The 10,445-nt window shown below is 47.3% G+C and overlaps 1 protein-coding gene across 2 annotated transcripts in view; it reads right to left on the reverse strand.

The window, feature by feature from the left end:
• The window catches only part of cars1 (cysteinyl-tRNA synthetase 1), a 36,073-nt gene extending 26,431 nt beyond the window's left edge, over positions 1-9,642 (reverse strand). Inside the window, exons 1-4 of one of the 2 annotated variants that reach the window (XM_079496538.1) lie at positions 9,502-9,635; positions 3,455-3,682; positions 1,190-1,281; positions 739-827 (exon numbers count right to left, since the gene is read on the reverse strand). In XM_079496538.1, coding sequence (XP_079352664.1) covers positions 739-827; positions 1,190-1,281; positions 3,455-3,682; positions 9,502-9,517 — 425 coding nt within the window. In that variant the 5' untranslated portion in view covers positions 9,518-9,635. Of the gene's footprint in view, positions 1-738; positions 828-1,189; positions 1,282-3,454; positions 3,683-9,501 lie in introns of both variants that reach the window. The other variant, XM_079496539.1, reaches the window with a different exon arrangement.
• Between the last annotated feature and the right edge of the window lie 803 nt (positions 9,643-10,445).

Consider the following 10,445-nt stretch of genomic DNA (forward strand, 5'->3'; position numbering starts at 1 on the left):
TGAAATCTGATAGCACCACACACTACAGGATAATCGGAGCGGGGCAGAGCAAATATCAAACATTCTTGATGTTGATCGGGGCGATCCCGATCGCGCTTTGAGCGGTCGGGCACCCCCCTGTTGCTTTCAATAATAAGCTGTAGCCTTTGATTGCATTTGAATAAAAACATATTTGATACACATACTGAAAGTGGTCTATCACCCACATGTTACCGATTACAAAGAATGAAATGATGATAATGATAATCACAATCTCTAAATTCATGTGCCACCGTGCACATGAACCCTGCGGCCACACTGAGGCACTTGGACAATAAGTTATTACCTGCCTAGTGCCTATTACCTATACTGTACGTTTGCCTGGTATGCTCTAGCCTTTGAGAGCCAGAGGGAAAGGGAGTGGGATTAATGGACTTTGACATCAAAGTCCAGGGGCCAAGCACAGCACTTTTCTGAGCCCAATTATTCATAAAATCCGAGACCACAGAAAATCCACTGAATGTTCAAAGTTCATTTTGTTGTGTTATTGAGGTCAGAAAACACTTTTTTTTCCTTTTGATGTTTTGAGACGTTTATTTGTAGGATTTGGGGGTTCTTGAGATGAAACGTTTTATAAATATTAAACCACTGAAAAAGTATTAACAAGATCCTTTGGCTAAGAGTAACGGGTTTGAACATACATGGTGACTGCCGGAAAACACATTATGTTTCCATTATTTCTAATAATCATTTGGTCACCTGGCATGTCCCATGTGAGAAGCATCATACACCGTAGGTCCACAGCAGTACCACAGCACTTTGTTCCCATTCTGGGGGACGAACAGCTCCTGAAACATTCAAATAGGTAACGTAAATAATAGCACTGTTCAAATAGCACTGTTGAGTGAGCCTGTCATCGCCATGACATTTTACTTGACATGGTTAACTGCCATGATTGACGATCATGTGACGATTTCAGTGTTTTTAGCAATGAACAGATATGAACACAAAAGTGCTCCTCTGAGCACAGGTCTCCAACAGGTCAGAGGTCACAGGTCTCCAACAGGTCAGGAACATTTGTGATGTATGGACATGTGTAGGAGTAATAATATTATAAACATGTTTTTTTGTTTGTTTGATGGAAAAAATGTGTCAATTTAGGGGTTCTGGACGTGAAAATGTTTGGGAACGACTGTTCTACAGTAGGTACCTTAGTCCGTGTCAGGCTGTTGTACAGACGGAGTTGAGGGACAGGTGTCCCCTCTGGCGCACACCATGGAGGCTGGACCCGCTTTCCTTTCACTGGAAAACATTCACAATTACCGTTAGAGAAGTGCATGAAAACAGTTTAGGAAAACAAACGTTTAAAGACTTCATGCAAATGTTTCTTATATTGGTGTCTCTGATAATATGTCTGTGTTAATAAGCATGCAGCATGAATAGGCTTGGGACCTGGCCAGAACCGGTTCTTTTTCAGACCCGGTTCCAGATTAAAGAACCGGAGCCGGTTCCATCGCATTACAAGTCTTACACTAAATGCGTTCGGGAAACCCAGCCATTGACTGCTATGAGGTGTTGAAAGCTTGCCATCCTTAGCGGTTGCTAAACTATTTGGATTGGCATTGGACAATCGCTTTTGTGGTGGGGTTTAGCAAAGAGCTAATTAATTAAGTATAATAATGTATGTCAGGAAAAAAAGGAAAAATAAATATTAGGAACCAGAATTGTTAAGAGGGAACCGGTAAGGAACCGGAACCGTTAAAATCCTAACGGGTCCCAACCCTAAGCATGAGTGCTCCGACCTTCACAGAAATCATCCAAAAGGGCCATAACTCTGGATATAAAATATTTGGTTTTGAAACCAAAATCTCACATTGAATAATTGCATTCACGTAACACCATGCCCAAAGAGACAAACACAAATGCACACTGTCAGTACAGATCTTATTTGCTAAATTGCTGCACATCCTTCTTGCATGAGTTTAAAGTGCATTGCAGTTGTCCGAGGTGTCAGAAGCAGTACTCCAGTACATTTGGTTAAATGTTTCTAAAATAATTTAAATAAACAGTTTCTGCCTGGGCAAAGAAACACAACAACATGCAATGGGAACTTTTCCAGCTGTTAAGGGCTTTGTTAGGGCAATGATAATCCAAGACTCTTTATCACTCAGCCGGACTCTTGAACAAATAACAGCACCATTCATATATAAAAAATCACACCCGTGTGAACTGAGTGGTGCAAGGTCTTATATAGTCTGATCAGCTATGTCAGTGACGTCACACACTAACCATAGCAACCATGCTCACCTGTGCACGGACACGTACACATGTGCACGGACACGTACACAGGTACACAAACATACAGACAAAGCTGGTTGTTGGAGTGGTTTGCACCACTCAAAAAAGGTTTCCAGGCACTGTAGCCATTAGCGAACCCTCTATGACACAGTATGTACAACAGTGAAAGCCAAGGCGACATCTATTCACAGGCCAAGAGATAATCTTGCTTCACACACTTCAGTGTTAGGATGTGAGGAAGGAGCAGGTTAAGTGAGGTTTATTTTAGCTGCAAGTCTGTGCTACATTAGCCTGGCCCAGCTAGCATGCTTTCTGGTCTAGAAGGACGGGTGTGCATGGAGCAAGAGCTGTATAATACTGGTTCACTGATCTGAGGTGGTGGTCCCTCGTTCACAATCAGTTGAAGACCCCTGCTGTGGATGAATGATTCTCAACTTGTTTGGTACCAATTTGATATGCATTAAGCCCAAACCACACCAAAGGGTCGAGTTGGGACAAAACGGTTTTAAAGGTAAACCACACCAATGCAACTCTTGAGCTAGAAAGTTTGGAAACCAATAATCCGTAAAGGTTAATTTGATTCCACTTATACCTAAAACAATTATTTAATTGGGTTCCTAAAACTGGGGGGGACCCCCTGGAACCCCCTCAAGGATCTCTGGGGGTCCCTGGACCTTGAGAACCAGTGGTCTAGATATATCTAGACCAGCAGATACAGGGGACACTAGGGATGGGACGATGGGAAAAGTACAATTATTGTGGCAAATATAATTGTGATTAACAATATTATCGCGATAATCAAAATATGCTTAAAACGGCACTTTTGTTAACCACTTGAACACCCACTACCCCTATTCTGGGGGAATGTTCGACAAAAATAGCCGAACTACAAGCTTGTAGATCTGCTTTTTTTTGGCGAATAGATTTGTGTAGAGTGAAATAAGACTAAGAGCGTACCAAAATGTGGTATGTTCATGTCTGTTTGATCAAGTGTAGAGGGTTTAAGTGGTACTGAATATGAAGCTCAACAAAATTCCTAGTGTATGACCGAGGACAATTTCACGATAATTAATCTCCATGATACGATTATTGTGAGTGTTTTTTAATCACGATAAACAATAATAACGATTATCGTTCCCATCCCATCCCTAGGGGACCCAGCGGACTGTGGACTCACTGCTGCTGTCTGGGCTGAGGTGGAGCTTCAGGGCTGCTATGTGTCTGTACCAGCGCAGAGCATGGCTGTGTTCTGGAGCTGGGGGCCTTTGCAGGTGTGAAAAGACTTTCTGGTCTGCCTGGGAAGGGTTGAACCCTGCCAGATAGCTGCGGGAGGCCATGTGTTCATTCAGGGCCCCTGCCAAGGTGGCCTCCTCATGTATCTGCAGCAAGAAGCCATACTCAAAGGCTGCAGAGACAAGAGGGCAAATAATTACCAACTGCTGCTAGGGCTTAGCGGTCACGATAATGACACTTTAGATTGTCACACAGATCATTGTGATCGCCAACATCATTGTGGTTTTATTTTGGCATTGGACATTGGAACATAATTTTTTGAAATTACATTTCTGTTTGGCTTTTAGGATTTGTCAACAAAGGTTGCAGATATGGCAAATAACTTGAATATACAATGAAATGAATGACATAGCCTATGTAGATGTCTTGTAGATCTGCTATTTTTCAATCGCTAAAGTATAACATAATGCTTAAAACACCAAAAGAGGTTCCCGTCCTGAATGGGTTAAAGTACCAAAAGTAATATGAAGAATGTCCCATTTCACACGTTTTCAAATGTATAAAAATCTTTTGAAAATAGCAGATCTACAAGCTCTGACACATGCTTGTACTAGCTCCACTATTTTCAAATGGCTGAAATGTGTATAGGGCTGAAGTGGTGAATGCATGTTTTGTATTAATAATCTAAATCTAAAAAGTAACTAGTAACTATAAATTGTAGTGGAAGCCCGGTCTGGGCAGCTAGGCTGGTAATGACAGTGTGTCGCGGGTTCGAGTCCCGACCTTCACAGTCAGTTTGCACTCTTCAGGCACAGGCAGATACAGAGATCTCCATATACAGTTTGGGCACAAAAGGGACAGACAGATTACAGTTAAAACGGGTGTAGGCCGGTGGCGTGATAGGAATGATAGGTAAAGCAGTTTTGTGGCCGAAAAAATGAAGAGAACGGCCAGACGGTGGTTCGTTCCAACTCAAATAGCAACTCCTTACAACCGAGGTATGCAGATTGCAGAGGAGCATCTCTGAACGGACAACACATCAAACCTTGGGGGCAGATGTGCTACAGCAGTGGTTCCCATTCCCAAACCTTTTAGCTTGAGACCCAAAAGGGACATTTGATGTCTGACCCGACTAGATCCAAACTGGTGAAAATAGAAAATAGCTCACAACGCCAGCTTGTAGATCGTCTCTTTTTTTCTCTGGAATCCTTCAAGATGGTTGTGCTTGAGAGAGATCTGCACCGATACCATTTGATATCTTCCTTCCCGATACTTATTTCTGATACCCACAACCCTGCGTATCGGTCAATACCAAGTACCGAATCGATACGCAGTGGTGGTGCCAGAGGGGGCCCGGCCCCCTCGGTGGTGGTGCCAGAGGGGCCCCCTCAGTGGTGGTGCCAGAGGGGCCCCCTCAGTGGTGGTGCCAGAGGGGGCCCGGCCCCCTCAGTGGTGGTGCCAGAGGGGGCCCGGCCCCCTCAGTGGTGGTGCCAGAGGGGGCCCGGCCCCCTCAGTGGTGGTGCCAGAGGGGGCCCGGCCCCCTCAGTGGTGGTGCCAGAGGGGGCCGGGCACCCTCAGTGGTGGTGCCAGAGGGGGCCCGGCCCCCTCAGTGGTGGTGCCAGAGGGGGCCCGGAACCCTCAGTGGTGGTGCCAGAGGGGGCCCGGCCCCCTCAGTGGTGGTGCCAGAGGGGGCCCGGCCCCCTCAGTGGTGGTGCCAGAGGGGGCCCGGAACCCTCAGTGGTGGTGCCCGGCCCCCTCAGTGGTGGTGCCAGAGGGGGCCCGGCACCCTCAGTAGTGGTGCCAGAGGGGGCCGGGCACCCTCAGTAGTGGTGCCAGAGGGGGCCCAGCCCCCTCAGTGGTGGTGCCAGAGGGGGCCCGGCCCCCTCAGTGGTGGTGCCAGAGGGGGCCCAGCCCCCTCAGTGGTGGTGCCAGAGGGGGCCCGGAACCCTCAGTGGTGGTGCCAGAGGGGGCCCGGCCCCCTCAGTGGTGGTGCCAGAGGGGGCCCGGAACCCTCAGTGGTGGTGCCCGGCCCCCTCAGTGGTGGTGCCAGAGGGGGCCCGGCCCCCTCAGTGGTGGTGCCAGAGGGGGCCCCTCAGTGGTGGTGCCAGAGGGGGCCCGGAACCCTCAGTGGTGGTGCCCGGCCCCCTCAGTGGTGGTGCCAGAGGGGGCCCGGCACCCTCAGTAGTGGTGCCAGAGGGGGCCGGGCACCCTCAGTAGTGGTGCCAGAGGGGGCCCAGCCCCCTCAGTGGTGGTGCCAGAGGGGGCCCGGCCCCCTCAGTGGTGGTGCCAGAGGGGGCCCAGCCCCCTCAGTGGTGGTGCCAGAGGGGGCCCGGAACCCTCAGTGGTGGTGCCAGAGGGGGCCCGGCCCCCTCAGTGGTGGTGCCAGAGGGGGCCCGGAACCCTCAGTGGTGGTGCCCGGCCCCCTCAGTGGTGGTGCCAGAGGGGGCCCGGCCCCCTCAGTGGTGGTGCCAGAGGGGGCCCGGCCCCCTCAGTGGTGGTGCCAGAGGGGGCCCGGAACCCTCAGTGGTGGTGCCCGGCCCCCTCAGTGGTGGTGCCAGAGGGGGCCCGGCACCCTCAGTGGCGGTGCCAGAAGGGGCCCGGCACCCTCAGTGGCGGTGCCAGAGGGGGCCCGGCACCCTCAGTGGTGGTGCCAGAGGGGGCCCGGCACCCTCAGTAGTGGTGCCAGAGGGGGCCGGGCACCCTCAGTAGTGGTGCCAGAGGGGGCCCGGCCCCCTCAGTGGTGGTGCCAGAGGGGGCCCGGAACCCTCAGTGGTGGTGCCCGGCCCCCTCAGTGGTGGTGCCAGAGGGGGCCCGGCCCCCCTCAGTGGTGGTGCCAGAGGGGGCCCCTCAGTGGTGGTGCCAGAGGGGGCCCGGCCCCCTCAGTGGTGGTGCCAGAGGGGGCCCGGAACCCTCAGTGGTGGTGCCCGGCCTCCTCAGTGGTGGTGCCAGAGGGGGCCCGGCACCCTCAGTGGCGGTGCCAGAGGGGGCCCGGCACCCTCAGTGGCGGTGCCAGAGGGGGCCCGGCACCCTCAGTGGTGGTGCCAGAGGGGGCCCGGCACCCTCAGTAGTGGTGCCAGAGGGGGCCCGGCCCCCTCAGTGGTGGTGCCAGAGGGGGCCCGGCAACCTCAGTTGCAAATTCTGCCCTCTCACTTTAAGTTTTATGTACATATTATTTTACTATTATAAAAATGATGTGTGCCCATCAGCATTTTCAACTGCCCCCTCAGTCACTTCCTCCTGGAGCCAAGCCTGCTGAAACTAGTGTGTAATTTAAGATCATCAGTGCACACTGCTTTAGTTGTGTATTGTTGTTATGTTATTATTATAACTCAAGACAACGTCAGGAACAGAGCCACACTTTATTATTTGCTCTAAAACTCTGAAAGTTACATGACATTCTCTGTCTCCCAAAGCCCCATAGTCCACAGTGCCCCTCTGAGGCACATACGTTGAATGAAGTGTACCCAGGTGCGCTGTTGAATCTCGGCCAATGTGAATCATGGCCAGCGGGGACCAGGCAACCGTATTTGGGAACGGTTGGAATCAAACAGACTCAGTCCGTCTCAGTGTGACTCCCCTATCAGATTGAGGTGTTTGATCAAAACCGGGATGTTAGCGGCTCAATTCTAAATCAGCGACGATTGAGAAATGAGCCACTAACATCCCGGTGATGTTAAAATTAAAAATGACGCTAGGAAGGGAAAATAAATGCGCATAAATGCTTCTTGTGCGGGTGGAAAACATATCCAGCATATAATAAAAGCCACAGCAGGTATATATACTTTTTTTTTTTCAACAAAGAGGTACATCAGCACGCTGTCAATATCAGGGGAGTTGCAAAAGTCAACATTGGATTGACTTGTGCTGTTATGCACCTCCTCATTGGCATTCACAGGTTGTGCTCTGTCTCTTAGTGCTGGGAAAGGGAAAGTGGAACCCATGAACCTCCTAAAGAAGACATGCATTGACACCAAGGTACGTTGCCCACCCACTGAGCATTTTTTGGTCTAATAGACGTCTAATATTCGTCTAAAGGGCTGTCTAAAAATGGGATAAAAAACGTCGAAAAATTAAAGTTTTTTAGACGTCTATTCTTAGACGTTTAAACAACCGCTAATCAACGTCTAATCTAAGGATAGACGTCTAAAAAACTTCATTTTTAGACGTTTTTTATCCCATTTTTAGACGTCTAATAGCTATTGCTCAGTGGGCACCTGTCTCTGGCAGGTAAATAAAACGTTCGAGCAGTTGGAGTTTAATTGCTTTCAGGTTGCCCGACTGGGCAAGTGCTGGTTTGAGAGCCAGAGGGGATGAACAGTCTATAAACACAACACATCTGACTAAAGTAAACACCTGAACATGGCCAGAGGCCAGAGTCTTCTGCTCTGTGGAATATAAAATAAGAGCACCGTTTACCTATAATGTGCTGTTTTCACTGTTGCCAACTTGCAGTGTGAACGAATACCAGACAAGTCGCCCCTCTACCAACTCACCCCGGGCGTACAGCCGGCGGAATTGCACGGCCTGGTATTCCTAAAGTAAAATAAGTAAATGATGCTTAAACGGTTAAACCTAACCTTATTCCTAACCTTAACCTCAGTAAAACTATGCCTAAACCTAACCCTATACCTAAACTTAACCTCAGTAAAACTATGCCTAAACCTAACCCTATACCTAAACTTAACCCCAGTAAAACTATGTCTAAAACTAACCCTATACCTAAACTTAACCCCAGTAAAACTATGCCTAAACCTAACCCTATACCTAAACTTAACCCCAGTAAAACTATGCCTAAACCTAAACTTATTTCTAACCTTATTCTCAGTAAAACAAAATAAAGAATACATCGTCGGACCGAGCAGTCGGCGTGAGGTCGGCGGAAAAGAATCGAGGGGCGAGATGGTTTAGGGGCGACCATACCTGAGATGGTTTAGGGCGACCGTACCTGATACCGTGAGAACATAAATATGCCTATGAACAACATAGGCATATTCATAGCTATGTAGGTATGTAGGTATTTGGCATAAAATGTAAGTATTACATTTATTGCACAGCCCCAGAAAGTAAAAAAAACAAACAGTGTTAAATTGAACAATAATTCTAATCAAACATTTTATAATGGACGATTTACTTTCCAGGCAAGTGGGCATGACCTTTGGGCAAGTAAAACATGACCTGTACTTGCCCGACGGGGAAGTTCCCCCTCTGAGACCTTAGTGTCAAACCCTGGAAGATGCCACATTTCCAGCAGTAATAAGTGTCAGTTTTCTCATTTTTAAGTGGAATAATAATAATATAAATACATTGCAACAATAGTCAGTTGATTACTTGATTCAAATACTGCCAGTTCCAAACCAATGCAATGTTAAAAGTATGTATCCATCCCAAGACAAAGTGAAACCATCCTCCTCCCAATGTGTCAAATAGAAACTCTGGTCCATAGCGTCAGGTTCTCTCCGCTAGAAACCAAGTCATCTATCTAGAACAGACAGTGGATCCAGAAACTAAGTGAAATGAAACCGAAATTGAATCAAATAGCTGACTGTAATGTGTATTAATGATACATTTAGCGTTGATAATAAATGCAACGCTATAACGAACAAGCATCCAGGGTCAGATCTAGAGACAGACAGTGAATAGGCTACAGTATGGATTATAAATGTGGTTTTATTCAATCCGATTCCGTTTCAATGTATTTCGACAAACCGCGTATACGATCCGTGTATAACGGAGGCGTAACGTCATGCTTTGATATCTTGACTTGACTATAATTATAGTACAGCATAATATAAATATCATTTCGCCAGCACTGCTTCGGTAGGATAGCTAGCTGATGTCATGATCCATTGATGATCATCCATAATAACAAAAACACAACGTTCCGTTGCCTCACAGCCGCTGTGGTTACAGAACAGCCCACATCATGTTTGACATGAATGAAGATGAGGTTATAAACCACTAGTGTAAATCCATGTAGTGTAAATACTGTACCTTGTTCTGCAGACATTGTGATGATGATGATGTGTTACTGCTGCTGCTGCTGATGCAACAATAACGTGTCCGGAAGTAGACGCTCCAACAGCACAGGGAGATTATTTTTGCCCCAACTGTGACAAGCAGGCATGAAGGCACTTCGCGTCCCCAGGCTTCCCACAAGGAAAGAGCGTTTATTTTATTTTACAAGCCTCCTTTATCCCATTTATCCCAAAATAAAAAAGGTCCTCTGAAAGATATGTATTCAAAGATTTGTGCCGCATTTTCACGATTTTTCAAAAATAGCAGAGCTTGTGGATCTGCTATTTTTCAATAGCTAAAGTATAACATAATGCTTAGTTAAATCACCAAAAGAGGTTCCCCACAAAATGGGATAAATTATTAACTAATAGTAATAATAATAATATAGTAGTAGTAATAATAATAGTAATCATAATTTAAAAAATGTTAAAAAAATGAACTGACATGTCTGTAATTCCATTAATTGTGGTTCTTTGAGTAGGGCAGTTATTATTTTTACATTTTACATTTTACATTATTTTACATTTATTTATTTATAATGTGTCTTTTCTTTTTTGCTATTTTTGTTCAAACGGAGAATAGCCGATTTACAAGCTCACAATTAACTCGTCGTGAAGGCGACGCGAGGTGCTGCCACACGGTCAAAAGAGCTGCGCACGTTCTCGGCTGCGCGCAGCTTAAAGCTTGAGTTTTTAGACAGCTGGTGGATGGAAATTAAGCTCCACCTCCGCTGAATTCTTGCGCGACGGCCAGATTCCCGGAAACGCTCTCCTCCGCTCAGGTCTTCCGCGGAGGTGGAGCTTCTTTTCCATCCACCAGCTGTCTAAAAACTCAGAATTTAAGCTGCGCGCAGCTTAAGAAGTGCGCAGCTTAAGACCGTTTTGCGCTATGGTGTGGAGACGGTGACAGCTTGTGTAGAG

Source organism: Electrona antarctica (assembly GCF_951216825.1).
Source record: "Electrona antarctica genome assembly, chromosome: 3".
NCBI classification, from domain to species: domain Eukaryota; kingdom Metazoa; phylum Chordata; class Actinopteri; order Myctophiformes; family Myctophidae; genus Electrona; species Electrona antarctica.